Source organism: Kogia breviceps, chromosome 6 (genome assembly GCF_026419965.1).
Source record: "Kogia breviceps isolate mKogBre1 chromosome 6, mKogBre1 haplotype 1, whole genome shotgun sequence".
NCBI lineage: Eukaryota > Metazoa > Chordata > Mammalia > Artiodactyla > Physeteridae > Kogia > Kogia breviceps.
The window spans coordinates 144,974,306-144,989,340 of record NC_081315.1 but is presented as its reverse complement, the minus strand read 5'-3'; the positions used below and the strand labels follow the sequence as shown (position 1 = coordinate 144,989,340).

General features: G+C 44.7%; 1 protein-coding gene across 2 annotated transcripts in view; it reads left to right on the top strand.

Annotated features, from left to right (window-relative positions):
* HTT (huntingtin) overlaps window positions 1–15,035 on the top strand; it is a 141,365-nt gene that overhangs the window by 101,973 nt on the left and 24,357 nt on the right. For both annotated transcript variants that reach the window (XM_067036781.1, XM_059065976.2), the window contains exons 41-45: window positions 77–281; window positions 5,895–6,036; window positions 8,276–8,455; window positions 8,823–8,999; window positions 9,287–9,363. In XM_067036781.1, the coding sequence (XP_066892882.1) occupies window positions 77–281; window positions 5,895–6,036; window positions 8,276–8,455; window positions 8,823–8,999; window positions 9,287–9,363 (781 nt within the window). The remainder of the gene's footprint in view (window positions 1–76; window positions 282–5,894; window positions 6,037–8,275; window positions 8,456–8,822; window positions 9,000–9,286; window positions 9,364–15,035) is intronic.

Genomic DNA, 15,035 nt, shown 5'->3' with positions numbered 1-15,035 from the left:
GAGCTTCACGTGGTCGCGAAGTGTTGGACCGCGATGTGTTTCCCCGTGATCGGGTTTCTTTTTGCTTTGTTTCTAGGGACATTCCGGAGAATCACCGCAGCTGCCTCGAGACTCCTGACGGACGGTGCGGACGGCAGCTTCTACGGCCTGGAGAGCTTGAACGCGTGGGCGCGCTCCATGGTCCCCACCCACCCGGCCCTGGTGCTGCTCTGGTGCCAGATCCTGCTGCTCGTCAGCCACACCGACCACCGCTGGTGGGCAGAGCTGCAGCAGACCCCCAAGTACGTGCGCCCTGCTCCGAGCGGCCCAGCTCCGTCCTCACGAGGCTTTGTAAAGATTCCACCGCGTGGAAGGACGCTCTAGTGTAGGGAAAATGTGGTCCGGCTGCAGGCATTCACAATAGCTGCTGCTTTTCACACGTGGTGTCTTTGACAAGTTCTTTGACACTGCTCTGTCCTACAGGCTGTTTTTGTCATGCTGTATCCCTCCTGCTGGGTTCTCATCCTTGAATTGGTTCCAGAGCCAGACGTGTTGCGATGGCTTAACTTCATTATAATTTAAATGTGGTTCTGGTTATTCTTAGATAATGAAGAAATTATTTAGCAGCCTTTCAAAACTACTTGGAAATACCTTATTTTTTATCATTCAAGAAGACTTGTTAGGTATCTGATTGTGGGTGGCCCTCTTTTTGCAAAAAGTTGTCAGGTCTGAGTCTCTGTTTCTAGGCACCCACTTGCTCAGCCATTTGTACATAGGTGGAAAGAAAAGATTTGATTTCCGTCCCCCCACGCCCAGCCCCCGCCCCGCAGCTGAGTCCTCAGTGCAGTGTTTCTGGAAGACTCAAGAGCCGACGGTGAGGAGAGAAAGCTCTGGAAATAGGAGACTGCAGGGGCTGCAGGGTTGAGGTCAGCTCCTCTCTGCTCAGCATGGAAAGACAGCCAAGCGAGGCCGTGGGTCCCGCGTTGGCTGGTCCACTGCTCTCAGGTGGAAAGGCCCACATGAGCAGGAGTATGACACCTCTGCCCTGTGCTGTATGTTGTGGGAAATGCAAAGGAAAAATAGTCGCTGCTTCCTGCCCTCCAAGCGCTTACAGTTAGTTGGGGAGGACAGAGCAGTGAAAGCATTTGACATGCTTAGAGAACAGTTTAAGCCTGTCATGATGACTTAAGTATTATAAGAGTCGGAAACAGAAAATCAGTGTCTTCTGCTTCAGAGCTTCTTCACCGTGCATATAAATCAACTGGGGAGCTTGTTCAAATCAGATTCTGATTCAGCAGATGGCTGATAGGGCCTGGGACTCTGCATTTATACCAGGCTCCTGGGGGTACCAGTGCTCTGATCCATGGAGTACGCTCTGGGCAGTGAGAACCTGGGTCCTTGAGGATTTTGCCTCAGAGCACGCAGGGGGCTTGTTCCAAGGACCAAGCCTATGCTCCAGCCCACTGTTGGACCGGATGGCTGGGCACTGTAGGAATTAGGGTCCTGGGCTCTTGTGTTACTGCAGCCTCCCTGGACACCAAGGGCAGGACTTGAGTTAGCTGGTAATACTAACAGATGTTGGGTGGGTGGACGGTAAGTGAGAAGGCATCCACCACCCAAGTGGATCCCTCAGCCAGTGTTTCTTGGCTTCTCCCCCACTCTCCTCCTCCTCCTCCTCCTCGTCTTCCTCTGCCTTTGTACATATGGTGGGCGGTGAGGGCAGAGGCCCACCTGGAGTGGGTTCAAGAGGAAATGGGGGGGCAGACCCCAGTCTGATGAATGGAGGGCCTTCCACAGAAGACTCACGTGGGCTCTCCAGCAGTGTCAGTCAGTGTCATGGAAGACACAGAACTGTTTGCTTGGATGAAAAGACATAAGAGTGCATGACAAACAGGTAGTTTTATAATCCTTGATTACAGTCTGGATCTGGGGGATGAAACCACTAGAAAGGACATTATTGGGTCAACAAGCTGCATTTGAATGTGAGCTCTACATAACCTGTTGCTTTTGGTTATGAGTAGTTCTTAGGGGACACACTTGCTGAGGTATTTAGGGGTGCAGTCTCTTGACCTGCAGATTACTCTCAAATGGTACAGCCTCCCAAATTGCATGTGTGTACAGTGCATGAGTGTCGCGTGTGTGTAGGGTATGTGTGTATGTGTGGAGCACGTGCATGTGTGTGGTGTGCGTACCTGAGCGCAAAGGTGGTGACTTACTAGTAGTTGAATCTAGGTGAAGAGTATGTCGCTGTTAATTGAATTATTCTTTCAGCTTTTATATCAGCTTGAAAGTTTTCAAAATAAAAGTTAAGGAAAAATGATGATGGGACAGAGACATTTAGAGAGCAGCTCTACACAGTGGTCAGGAGGAGGTTCGCTCTGGAGGGAAATAGAGACATGGGAAATGAGGACATGAGAGAGTTTCTAGATGAGAGAACGAATAGCATGGCTGACCCCTTACAGAAGAGAGTGTTATCCTAGAGTTGGCAAGAGCAGATGGGATCTAAGGGACAGACATTGGCTTTATGATATTGACTTATTTTTTGCCAGCTTTTTATAGTTCCACTTACATTTTCCTGATTTCTCTCCGTAAATTAGCAGATATGGGAAACTCACTGATTCTGGGTTCTCAGCTCAGTCATTATTTCCTCAGGGAAGCGTTCCTGACTTCTCTTTGATTGGTGAAGTCTCACTATTTGCTCTTACCCCAACCTTTGCCTCTTTTTTGTGGCATGTGTTGAGGCTGAAATTTGACATTTATTTGTGTGATAATTTGGTTAATATCTCTCCCTCTAGATCATAATTCCCACAAGGGCCCTCATTGTGTTCCCAGCACTAACATGAGTTAGTGATTTAATTACCCTGATAATAGAAATAATAATAATGTATTGGTAAAGACCTTTTATATATAGGTCACTAGCACTTATATAGCATTAAGTGCCAGATATTGTTCTGTGGGCTTTCCACTGTGATAAGTTATTAAAATCTCTCGAAATGCATGTATATTATAGACAAGGAAACTTATTTTCCCAGAGAAGTTAAATACCTTGCCCACTATCACACATTAACAGACATGTGTGCATGCATGATTCCCCCAACTCGATTATTTTCACCTATTATAGCTGAAACTGTCATATTAGTGTGGGTTTATTTCTAGGCTCTCTATTTTCTGTTCCATTGATCTGTGTGTCTGGTTTTATGTCAACACTGTACTGCTTTGATTACTGTGGCTTTGTAGTGTAGTTTGAAATCAGGGAGCATGATACCTCCAGTTTTGTTCTTCTTTCTCAAGATTGCTTTTGGCTGTTCAGTCTTTTGTGGTTCCATGTAAATTTTAGAATTTTTTGTTCAAGTTCTGTAAAAAATGCCATTGGAATTTGGATGGGGATTGCATTGAATCTGTAGATTGCTTTGTGTGGTGTGAACATTTTAACAATATTAATTTTTCTAATCCATTAGCATGGAATATCTTTCCATTTATTTTTGTCTTCTTTAGCTTCTTTCATCAGTGTCTTTCAGTGTATAGTTCTTTCACCTCCTTGGTTAAATTTATTACTAGGTATTTTATTATTTTGATGCAATTGTAAATGGGATTATTTCCTTAATTTCTGATAGTTTGTTATTTGTGTATAGAAATACAACAGATTTCTGTATATTGATTTTGTATCCTGCAATTTTACTGAATTCATTGATTACTGCTAACAGGTTTTTAGTGGACTCCTTAGGGTTTTCTATGTACAGTATCATGTCATCTGTAAGTAGTGAAAATTATACTTCTTTCTGACTTGAATGCCTTTTATTTCTTTTTCTTGCCTAATTGTTTTGGCTAGAACTTCCAATACTATGCTGAATAAAAGTGGCGAGAGTAGGGATCCTTGTCGTGTTCCTGATCTTAAAGGAAGAACTTTTAGCTCTTCACCATTGAGTATGATGTTAGCTGTGGGCTTGTCACATATGGCCTTTATTATGTTGAGGTACGTTCTCTCTGAACCCATTTTATTGAGAGTTTTTATCATAAATAAATGTTGACGTTTGTCAGATGCTTCTGCATCCATTGAGGTGATCATATATTTTTTATTCTTCATTTTGTCAACATGATGTATTTTATCGATTGACTTATGGATGCTGAACTATGCTTGCATCCGTGGAATAAATCCCACTTATCATGGTATATGATCCTTTTAATGTACTGTTGAATTCAGTTTGCTAATATTTTGTTGAGGATTTTTGCATCTGTGTTCATCAAGGATATTGCCCTGTGATTTTCTTTTTTTGTGGTGTCCTTGTCTGCTTTTGATGATGAGTGTCTCTATTTCCAAAAGATAATAAAAATGATTTACTAGAAGTTTGGAATACAAAGTACAAGTCATTCTTTTCTATCTGTGTACTCAGCAGATATAGAACTGCTCTATCAATCGTTATAGAGGTTCTGTATGCAGCTCAGCGCTGGCTCTCAGATGAGCACGGGCTCCCAGGCCACACTTCCTGGAAGTACCCATGGTTGCTACAGTGGGGTCTGCTCTTGTCTGCTTCTTATTTTGGGGATTAAATCATCATAGTCTTATGATTTGCTTTCTACCTGTCCTACCTTTTGGTGGACAGTTAGGGTCCTGCATACGCAGTCATCTTTTTTGGGGGAAGTTCATTTGCTATCAGTAGCTGGCAGTGTCTGTCCTGAGGTCTTGGGGGCTTGCCCTCCTACAAACTGGGACTAAATTTGGGTTGACATTGGACCTTCTTTGTGTCCACTGCTAATATTTGAACTGCAAATTCTCCCCTTCTCTTTCAGAGGCTCTTCCCCCTATAGCTGTACTATTGCAAAACACAGAATTACAGCTTGAATGTAAGTCATGTTAGGGCTGGCAGGAGGGCTGACTGAGAAAGGAAAGGTTTTTTGTTTGTTAGTTTTTAATTGACATATAATTTACAGTACAGTAGAATGTACTCTTTTGTACCCGATATAGTCAGGTCACCACCACCACAATCAAGAGTTAGACCAGTATCATCACTTCAGAGAATTCCTTCCTGTCCCTGTGCAGCCACCCCCTCCCCCTTCCCTGCCCTCGGTAACCACTGATCCATGTTCTGTCGTGATAGAATTTTTAAAACAATTCTCTTCTAAATCCTGAGGCGTTAACAGGAAGAGTTGACACATTTCAGAATATTCTAGTCCTGGTGTCATCTTCGTCTCCACTAAGCCTTAGCAGAGACTTGTAGGCTCTTGGCCGCCGAGGCGGGGGGATTGTCTTAGCCTCAAGTCAGAGGGCTGTTTGTGAGCGTGGCAGCTACTGTGTTTTAAGAGTTGTGGCCGGTACAGAGGGTCCCAAAGGTTGTAGTTCTCATCTCCTTAGGAAGAAAAAAGACAAGGTGAGAAGAAGTAAAGATGAAGTGAAATAACCTTCACTAGTGGGGAATTAATTTTGCAGAAATGCTTTTAACCAGGGTTTCCATTTTCCATAATAGCATAGACACTGTGGGCATGCTTAGGGTTGTAACTTTTCGTTGGTAATTGAAGAGTAAAGTATGGAAATGCTAAGGTTTTCTTCTGTCACTTGACGGCTTTCATAGCGAGCTAAAACCAGGAATTTCAAAAGCAGTAGCTGTGCCATCAGACATAGCCCGTGAGATAAGAGCGCTGACTGAATGTGCAACTTCGTGGTGGATTTTGCCTTTCAGTCAAGCATTTAAATGTTCTGCCTGTTAGATCCTCTGTTTATTTTAGTTTTCCGTATGTGCTTTATCATAGCTCAGAAACAGATCACTAAGAGTAGATCTTACACGTCATTCTGATGTGGCAGTGTTTAAAGTAACTGTCTGCTTTAGAACTGGGACTAAACGACAGTCATCTTCAGTGTTTTGAAAATAAGCCGGCTGTCATCTCAGAAACGCTGTCAGAGCTTCTGTTGCTCCTTCTAGAAGACGCAGTCTGTCCAGCACGAAGTCACTTAGTCCCCAGATGTCTGAAGAGGATGAGGATTCTGATGTGGCTTCCAAACTGGGAATGTGCAATAGAGAAATAGTACGAAGAGGAGCTCTCATTCTCTTCTGCGATTACGTCGTAAGTTTGAAATTGCGAGGAGGGGCGGGTTGGGGGCTGGAAAACACCTCGTGCGGATGATACTTCCACAGACTGACTTCCACCGTCCGTCACTCCACCAGAATGAAAGACTAAGATTAAAGTTGAATCCTGCTCCCAAGTATAATTGGAAATCAGGCTTGGTGTCCAGCCCTGGGAGTTTAAGTTTGTCTGTAAAAGATTCAGTGGGCAGTCACTTGCTCTGCACCCCTCGCAGTGCTGGGCGCCTTTGTTGTTTTGAGGGATGCCCTGGAGTAACAATAATAATAAAAAGAAGGTACAAGTTTGACTGAATGAGGTTCTGATTTAAAAAATTTTTTAATCTGTGGAAAAGGTGTTAGAATGTTAATTGCTGCATTTTTAGATTCCTGTTTGAATGACATTCTTTTAAAAAATAACTTCTGTGGAATTTTTGACCATAAAACTAACATCTCTTGTTTAATACAAAAAATTTACAAAAACCAAATAAGTAAACAGAAGAAAATAAAATCTGTAATCGTATTACTCAGAGAGAACCCGTTGTTCCACTCTCACTGGGATCTGACACCTTTTCCAGGCTGATAGAAAGTGCTGCCTTCCTTTGGTGCAGACATGGTGCCATGAAGGCCACTGTCATTCAGCAGCGCGTCGGAAAAGGAGTAGAGTCCTTCATCCGAGCTGCTTGCGGAGATCTTGTTTGCCATGATAGCAATTTGTTAATACTTACGTTTTGTTTTACATTTTTTTTTTTTTTTTGTAAATTTATTTATTTTTGGCTGCATTGGGTCTTCATTGCTGTGCGTGGGCTTTCTCTAGTTGGGGCGAGCGGGAGCTACTCTTCGTTGTGGAGTGTGGCTTCTCATTGCGGTCGCTTCTCTTGTTGCGGAGCGTGGGCTCTAGGCACACGGGCTTCAGTAGTTGTGGCACGCAGGCTCAGTAGATGTGGCTCATGGGCTTAGTTGCTCCGCGGCGTATGGGATCTTCCCAGGCCAGGGCTTGAACCCGTGTTCCCTGCATTGGCAGGTGGATTCTTAACCACTGCGCCACCAGGGAAGCCCCTTGCTTTACATTCTTGATGTTGAAATAGTTTTTCTATCTTGTTCGACTTTTGAGAAATAATTTGATACAGTTATATAATGCTGTTTTCACAGAAGAGTAAGAAAAATATTTATTTTATAAGTTAATACTATCAAATTATCCCACAGGAAAAGTATTAAGCGTTAACCAGATGCCAAAAAATATATCTCATTTTATAATTTCTGCCTAGGGTCATGAATTACAATGAAAAGGCAACATATGTATGAGGTTGGCCAAAAAGTTTGTTCGGCTTTAGGTAAAAATAACATTTTTCATTTTCACCAATAACTTTTTTTAAAAAAAAAATATTTATTTATTTAGGCTGCAGCAGGTCTCAGTTGCGGCATGAAGGATTTTTTGGTTGTGGCGCGTGAGCTCTTAGTTGTGGCTTGCAAACTCTTAGTTGCAGCACGTGGGATCTAGTTCCCCGACCAGCGGTCAGGGAACCCCCCCTACTGGACCACCAGGGAAGTCCCACCAAGAACTTTACTGAACAACATAGTCATTAACTGAACAAACTTTTGGCCAACCCAAAATTTAAAACTCTATTTTTCTTATTTCCTTATAAATCTTACATGAAATTTCTTCCCTTAAGAACCATTTGATCTGTGGGAACCATTCATATTTTGGATTCGGGAATTCTATCAAAACTGTGACAGTTACAGGAAATTCTTTTTTTCCACTGACCTGTCACAAAATCGCAGTGAGGGTGACTGGAGAATTCCCATCAAGAGGCTGGACTGAGGCCTGGGTGAGGCAGGGCTTGCCCTGGACGGGAGCGCCACCTGCTTTCGTGTCCCAGCTCGGGCCGGTCACGCCGTTCCCGCTTCCCTCGGGAGGCGCCAGGCTCTCAGGTGCCCCAGACCCCCCGCGTCCCTGGGCCACGCTCCTCTCCTCCTGTGTCCCTGAGCTGTGCCGCTGGGGCGCACTTCCCTGGGGCCTGACTTTGGACAGCTCAGCTGCGGTGCGCAGTTGCGGGTGCCGGCTCTGTAAAGTGTGTTGTCACCTCGTCAGTTATGGTGCTCAAACACTAAATACTTTCAGTGAGGATTATGATTCGGAGTTGGTTTTTCCTTCCTACCACTTCTGGCCTTTTCTGTGGCGCTAGTGTCTGCTCCTGCCTTGTCTACTAGAAGATGGTCTTTCATTGTTGCCTTGTCCTCAGTGCCAGAACCTGCACGATTCAGAGCACTTAACCTGGCTCATCGTCAACCACATCCAGGATCTGATCAGCCTGTCCCACGAGCCTCCCGTTCAGGACTTCATCAGTGCCGTCCATCGGAATTCCGCGGCCAGTGGCCTTTTCATCCAGGCAATTCAGTCTCGTTGTGAAAATCTTTCAACTGTAAGTCTCCCTGGTGCTGGCTGTCGCCAGTGTTCTCTGCCTTAAAAACGGAGGGTTGGCTTTTTTTTTTTTTTTTTTTTTTTTTTTTTTTTTTTTTGCGGTACGCGGGCCTCTCACTGATGTGGCCTCTCCCGTTGCGGAGCACAGGCTCCGGACGCGCAGGCGCAGCGGCCACGGCTCACGGGCCCAGCCGCTCCGCGGCACGTGGGATCCTCCTGGACTGGAGCACGAACCCGTGTCCCCTGCATCGGCAGGTGGACTCTCAACCACTGCGCCACCAGGGAAGCCCAGGGTTGGCATTTTTAAACTGCTGTTTCCAGCGGGCAAAACCCTCTGCTGTCATTTCTCTCCGTCTCTCAAACCGCAGCCCACCGCACTGAAGAAAACCCTCCAGTGCCTGGAAGGGATCCACCTGAGCCAGTCGGGCTCCGTGCTGGCGCTGTACGTGGACAAGCTTTTGTGTACTCCATTCCGTGTGCTGGCTCACATGGTCGACACCCTTGCTTGTCGCCGGGTGGAGATGCTTCTGGCTGCAAATTTGCAGGTACTGGGAGAAAACACGGGTGTCGCTTTTTCCTGAGAACGTGGCGGGGCGGGCGGAACGCTTGGCCGGCTCCTCCTCCACGGGGATAGTCTTCGCGTGGCCTCCGAGGGGAGCGCGCTACACGGATGGACTGGCCACTCCTCGCGCGGCCGATACGGGTGCGCCCTGTACTTCTTCTAGTCTGCCTTTGCGGAGCCGGACATGCCCCTTTATCGTCTGTAACTGAGCACAGGTGGCTTTGACTCTTGTGCATTGCAGCCCCACTGACGTGTTCTTGTCTGCTTCAGAACAGCACGGCCCAGCTGCCGGCAGAAGAGCTAAGCAGGATCCAGGAGCACCTGCAGAGCAGCGGGTTAGCGCAGAGGTAACGCCGGGGCCCGGTGCTCCTTGCCTTTTGAGTGTGAAGACTCGGGTTTGTGAGGGCAGAGGCTCACAGGACGAGAGGCCGGCGTGTGCTGTATTGGTGGGTTCACTGCAGAAGGGCCTTGAGAGAGAGCCTTCCGAACTTAACACAGTTGGATCTCAACATGTACACAGTGAGGACCAGCTGGCAGTGTCAGCTCCTCCGCGATACTGCGCCGTGGCTGTGTGAGGGTGGCGGGTGTTCCTGTGGCCTCCGCTCACCGTCTGCGATGAGTCATCGATCAGCTCTGTCTTAGCAAAAATCAAAGCCTGTGATCTAACTGCTAAATAAGACCTGGCAGAGCTGCACTGGTAAATGGGAGTGTTTTCTTATGTTCACTCTCAGATTTTCCATCATTAGTGTATAAGAATGCCAGAGATTTCTGTGCATTAATTTTGTATCCTGCTACTTTACCAAATTCATTGATTAGCTCTAGTAGTTTTCTGGTAGCATCCTTAGGATTCTCTATGTATAGTATCATGTCATCTGCAAACAGTGACAGCTTTACTTCTTTTCCAATTTGGATTCCTTTTATTTCTTTTTTTTCTCTGATTGCTGTGGCTAGAACTTCCAAAACTATGTTGAATAAGAGTGGTGAGACAAGTGGCAACCGTGTCTTATTCCTGATCTTAGTGGAAATGGTTTCAGTTTTTCACCATTGAGAACAATGCTGGCTGTGGGTTTGTCATGTATGGCCTTTATTATGTTGAGGAAAGTTCCCTCTATGCCTACTTTCTGCAGGGTTTTTATCAGAAATGGGTGTTGAATTTTGTCAAAAGCTTTCTCTGCATCTATTGAGATAATCATATGGTTTTTCTCCTTCAGTTTTTTGATATGGTGTATCACATTGATTGATTTGCGTATATTGAAGAATCCTTGCATTCCTGGAATAAACCCCACTTGATCATGGTGTATGATCCTTCTAATGTGCTGTTGGATTCTGTTTGCTAGTATTTTGTTGAGGATTTTTGCATCTATGTTCATCAGTGATGTTGGCCTGTAGTTTTCTTTCTGTGTGACGTCTTTGTCTGGTTTTGGTATCAGGGTGATGGTGGCCTCGTAGAATGAGTTTGGGAGTGTTCCTCCCTCTGCTATCTTTTGGAAGAGTTTGAGAAGGATAGGTGTTAGCTCTTCTCTAAATGTTTGATAGAATTCGCCTGTGAAGCCATCTGGTCCTGGGCTTTTGTTTGTTGGAAGATTTTTAATCACAGTTTCCATTTCAGTGCTTGTGATTGGTCTGTTCATATTTTCTATTTCTTCCTGGTTCAGTCTTGGCAGGTTGTGCATTTCTAAGCATTTGTCCATTTCTTCCAGGTTGTCCATTTTATTGGCATACAGTTGCTTGTAGTAATCTCTCATGATCCTTTGTATTTCTGCAGTGTCAGTTGTTACATCTCCTTTTTCATTTCTAATTCTATTGATTTGAGTCTTCTCCCTTTTTTTCTTGATGAGTCTGGCTAATGGTTTATCAATTTTATTTATCTTCTCAAAGAACCAGCTTTTACTTTTATTGATCTTTGCTATTGTTTCCTTCATTTCTTTTTCATTTATTTCTGATCTGATCTTTATGATTTCTTTCCTTCTGCTAAATTTGGGGTTTTTTTGTTCTTCTTTCTCTAATTGCTTTAGGTGCAAAGTTAGGTTGTTTATTCGAGATGTTTCCTGTTTCTTAAGGTATGATTGTATTGCTATAAACTTCCCTCTTAGAGCAGCTTTTGCTGTATCCCATAGGTTTTGGGTCGTCGTGTCTCCATTGTCATTTGTTTCTAAGTATTTTTTGATTTCCTCTTTGATTTCTTCAGTGATCACTTCGTTATTAAGTAGTGTATTGTTTAGCCTCCATGCGTTTGTATTTTTTACAGATCTTTTCCTGTAATTGATATCTAGTCTCATAGCGTTGTGGTCAGAAAAGATACTTGATACGATTTCAATTTTCTTAAATTTACCAAGGCTAGATTTGTGACCCAATATATGATCTATCCTGGAGAATGTTCCATGAGCACTTGAGAAAAATGTGTATTCTATTGTTTTTGGATGGAATGTCCTATAAATATCAATTAAGTCCATCTTGTGTAATGTATCATTTAAAGCTTGTGTTTCCTTATTTATTTTCATTTTGGATGATCTGTCCATTGGTGAAAGTGGGGTGTTAAAGTCTCCTACTATGATTGTGTTACTGTCGATTTCCCCTTTTATGGCTGTTAGTATTTGCCTTATGTATTGAGGTGCTTCTATTTTGGGTGCATAAATATTTACAATTGTTATATCTTCTTCATGGATCGATCCCTTGATCATTATGTAGTGTCCTTCTTTGTCTCTTGTAATAGTTTTTATTTTAAAGTCTTATTTTGTCTGATATGAGAATTGCTACTCCAGCTTTCTTCTGATTTACATTTGCATGGAATATCTTTTTCCATCCCCTCACTTTCAGTCTGTATGTGTCCCTAGGTCTGAATTGGGTCTCTTGTAGACAGCATATATATGGGTCTTCATTTTGTATCCATTCAGCCAGTCTGTGTCTTTTGGTGGGAGCATTTAATCCATTTACATTTAAGGTAATTATCGATATGTATGTTCCTATTACCATTTACTTAATTGTTTGGGGTTTGTTCTTGTAGGTCTTTTCCTTCTCTTGTGTTTCTTGCCTAGAGAAGTTCCTTTAGCATTTGTTGTAGAGCTGGTTTGGTGGTGCTGAACTCTCTCAGCTTTTGCTTGTCTGGGTTTTAATTTCTCCATCAAATCTGAATGAGATCCTTGCTGGGTAGAGTAATCTTGGTTGTAGGTTTTTTTCCTTCATCACTTTAAATATGTCCTGCCACTTCCTTCTGGCTTGTAGAGTTTCTGCTGAAAGATCAGATTTTAACCTTACGGGGATTCCCTTGTGTGTTATTTGTTGTTTTTCCCTTGCTGCTTTTAATATGTTTTCTTTGTATTTAATTTTTGACAGTTTGATTATTATGTGTCTTGGCGTGTTTATCCTTGGGTTTATCCTGTATGGGACTCTCTGTGCTTCCTGGACTTGATTGACTACTTCCTTTCCTATATGAGGGACGTTTTCAACTATAATCTCTTCAAATATTTTCTCATTCCCTTTCATTTTCTCTTCTTCTTCCGGGACCCCTATAATTCAGATGTTGGTGTGTTTAATGTTGTCCCAGAGGTCTCTGAGACTGTCCTCAGTTCTTTTCATTCTTTTTTCTTTCTTCTGCTCTGCAGTAGTTATTTCCACTATTTTATCTTCCAGGTCACTTATCCGTCCTTCTGCCTCAGTTATTCTGCTATTGATCCCGTCTAGAGTATTTTTCATTTCATTTATTGTGTTGCTCATCGTTGCTTGCTTCCTCTTTATTTCTTCTAGGTCCTTGTTAACTGTTTCTTGCAATTTGTCTATTCTATTTCCAAGATTTTGAATCATCTTTACTATCATTATTCTGAATTTTTTTTCAGGTAGACTGCCTATTTCCTCTTCATTCGTTAGGTCTGGTGTGTTTTTATCTTGCTCCTTCATTTGCTGTGTATTTTTCTGTCTTCTCATTTTTGCTTATCTTACTGTGTTTGGGGTCTCCTTTTTGCAGGCTGCAGGTTCGTAGTTGCCTTTGTTTTTGGTGGCTGTCCCCCGTGGCTGAGGTTGGTTCAGTGGGTTGAGTAGGTTTCCTGGTTGGGGGGACTAGTGCCTCTGTTCTGGTGGATGAGGCTGGATCTTGTCTTTCTGGTGGGCAGGTCCACGTCTGGTGGTGTGTTTGTAGATGTTGGTAGCCTTATTTTGATTTTAGGCAGCCTCTCTGCTAATGGATGGGGCTGTAGTCCTATCTTGCTATTTGCTGGGCATAGGGTGTCCAGCACTGTTTGTTGCTGGTCCTTGAGTGAAGCTGGGTCTTGGTGTTGAGATGGAGATCTCTGGGAGATTCTTGCTGTTTGATATTACATGGAGCTGAGAGCTCTCTTGTGGACCAGTGTCCTGAGGTTGGTTCTCCCACCTCAGAGACACAGCCCTGACGCCTGGCTGGAGCGCCAAGAGCCTTTAATCCACACGGCTCAAAATAAAAGGGAGAAAAAATAGAAAGGAAAGGGAAGGAAGGAAGGAGGGAGGGAGGGAAGAAAGGAAGGAAGGAAGAAAGGAAGGGAGGAAGGAAGAAATGAAGGAAGAGAGGAAGAAAGGGAGGAAGGAAGAGAGGAAGAAAGGGAGGAAGGAAGGGGGGAACAAAGGAAGGAAGGAAGGAAGGAAGGAAGGGAGGAATAAAGGAGGATAAAATATAGTTATTAAAATAAAAAACAATTATTAAGAAGAAAAATTTCTATTAAAAAAAAAAAAAAAAAACCCAGGTCGGTCTAACCCTAGGACAAATGGTGAAAGCAAAGCTATACAGACAAAATCTCACACAGCAGCACACACATACACACTCACAAAAAGAAAAAAAGGGGGAAATAATAGTATATCTTGCTCCCAAAGTCCACCTCCTCAACTTGGGATATTTCGTTGTCTATTCAGGTTTTCCACAGATGCAGGGCACTTCAAGTTGATTGTGGAGCTTTAATCCGCTGCTTCTGCCCCCTCTCCTCTCTGTTCGCACAGCTCCTGGGGTTCAGCTTTGGACTTGGCCCCGCCTCTGCGCGTAGGTCGTCCGAGGGTGTCTGCCCTTCGCACAGACAGAATGGGGTTAAAGGAGCAGCTGATTCGGGGGCTCTGGCACAGGCCGGGGGGAGGGAGGGGCACGGATTTGGGGCGAGCCCGAGGCGGAAGAGGAAGCAAAGAGTCAAGAAAAAGTCTCCTGTCTCTTCGGCAGCTCCGCGCCCGTTTCTGCAGCTCCTTTAAGCGGCGCGCTTAAACCCCTCTCCTCGCGCACCAGGAGGCAAAGAGGGAAGAAAAGGTCTCTTGCCTCTTCGGCAGCTCCAGACTTCAACCGGACTCCCTCCCGGCCCGCCGTGGCGCACTAACCCCTTCAGGCTGTTTTCACTCTGCCAACTCCAGACCTTTCCCTGAGATCAGACTGAAGCCCGAGGCTCAGCTCCCAGCCCCGCCCGCCCCGGCGGGTGAGCAGACAAGCCTCTCGGGCTGGTGAGCGCCGGTCGGCACCGATCCTCTGCGGGAATCTCTCCGCTGTGCCCTCTGCACCCCTGTGGCCGAGCTGTCCTCCGCGGCTCCGGAGCTTCCCCCTCCGCCACCCGCAGTCTCCGCCCGCGAAGGGGCTTCTAGCGTGTGGGAACCTTTCCTCCTTCCCGGCTCCCTCCCACTGGTGCAGGTCCCGTCCCTATTCTTTGTCTCTGCTTTTTCTTTTTTCTCTTGCCCTACCCAGGTGCGTGGGGACTTTCTTGCCTTTTGGGAGGTCTGAGGTCTTCTGCCAGCGTTCGGTGGTGTTCTCTAGGAGCAGTTCCACGTGTAGATGTATTTCTGATGTCTCTGTGAGGAGGAAGGTGATCTCCGCGTCTCACTCTTCCGCCATCTTCTCCAAGACCTGGCAGAGCTGAGAGACGTTACCTAGTTCTTGGCGAGAATTGTTTCTACATCTTGTCAACATTTTGTCTCTCTGTGGCTGTTTATCACCTAATTTTGTTTGCAAAGTCTTTTTGAGGCCTTTACCAGAAATCCTGATGTCTGCTACATGAGTGTATTTTCATGACTGCAAAATAAATGA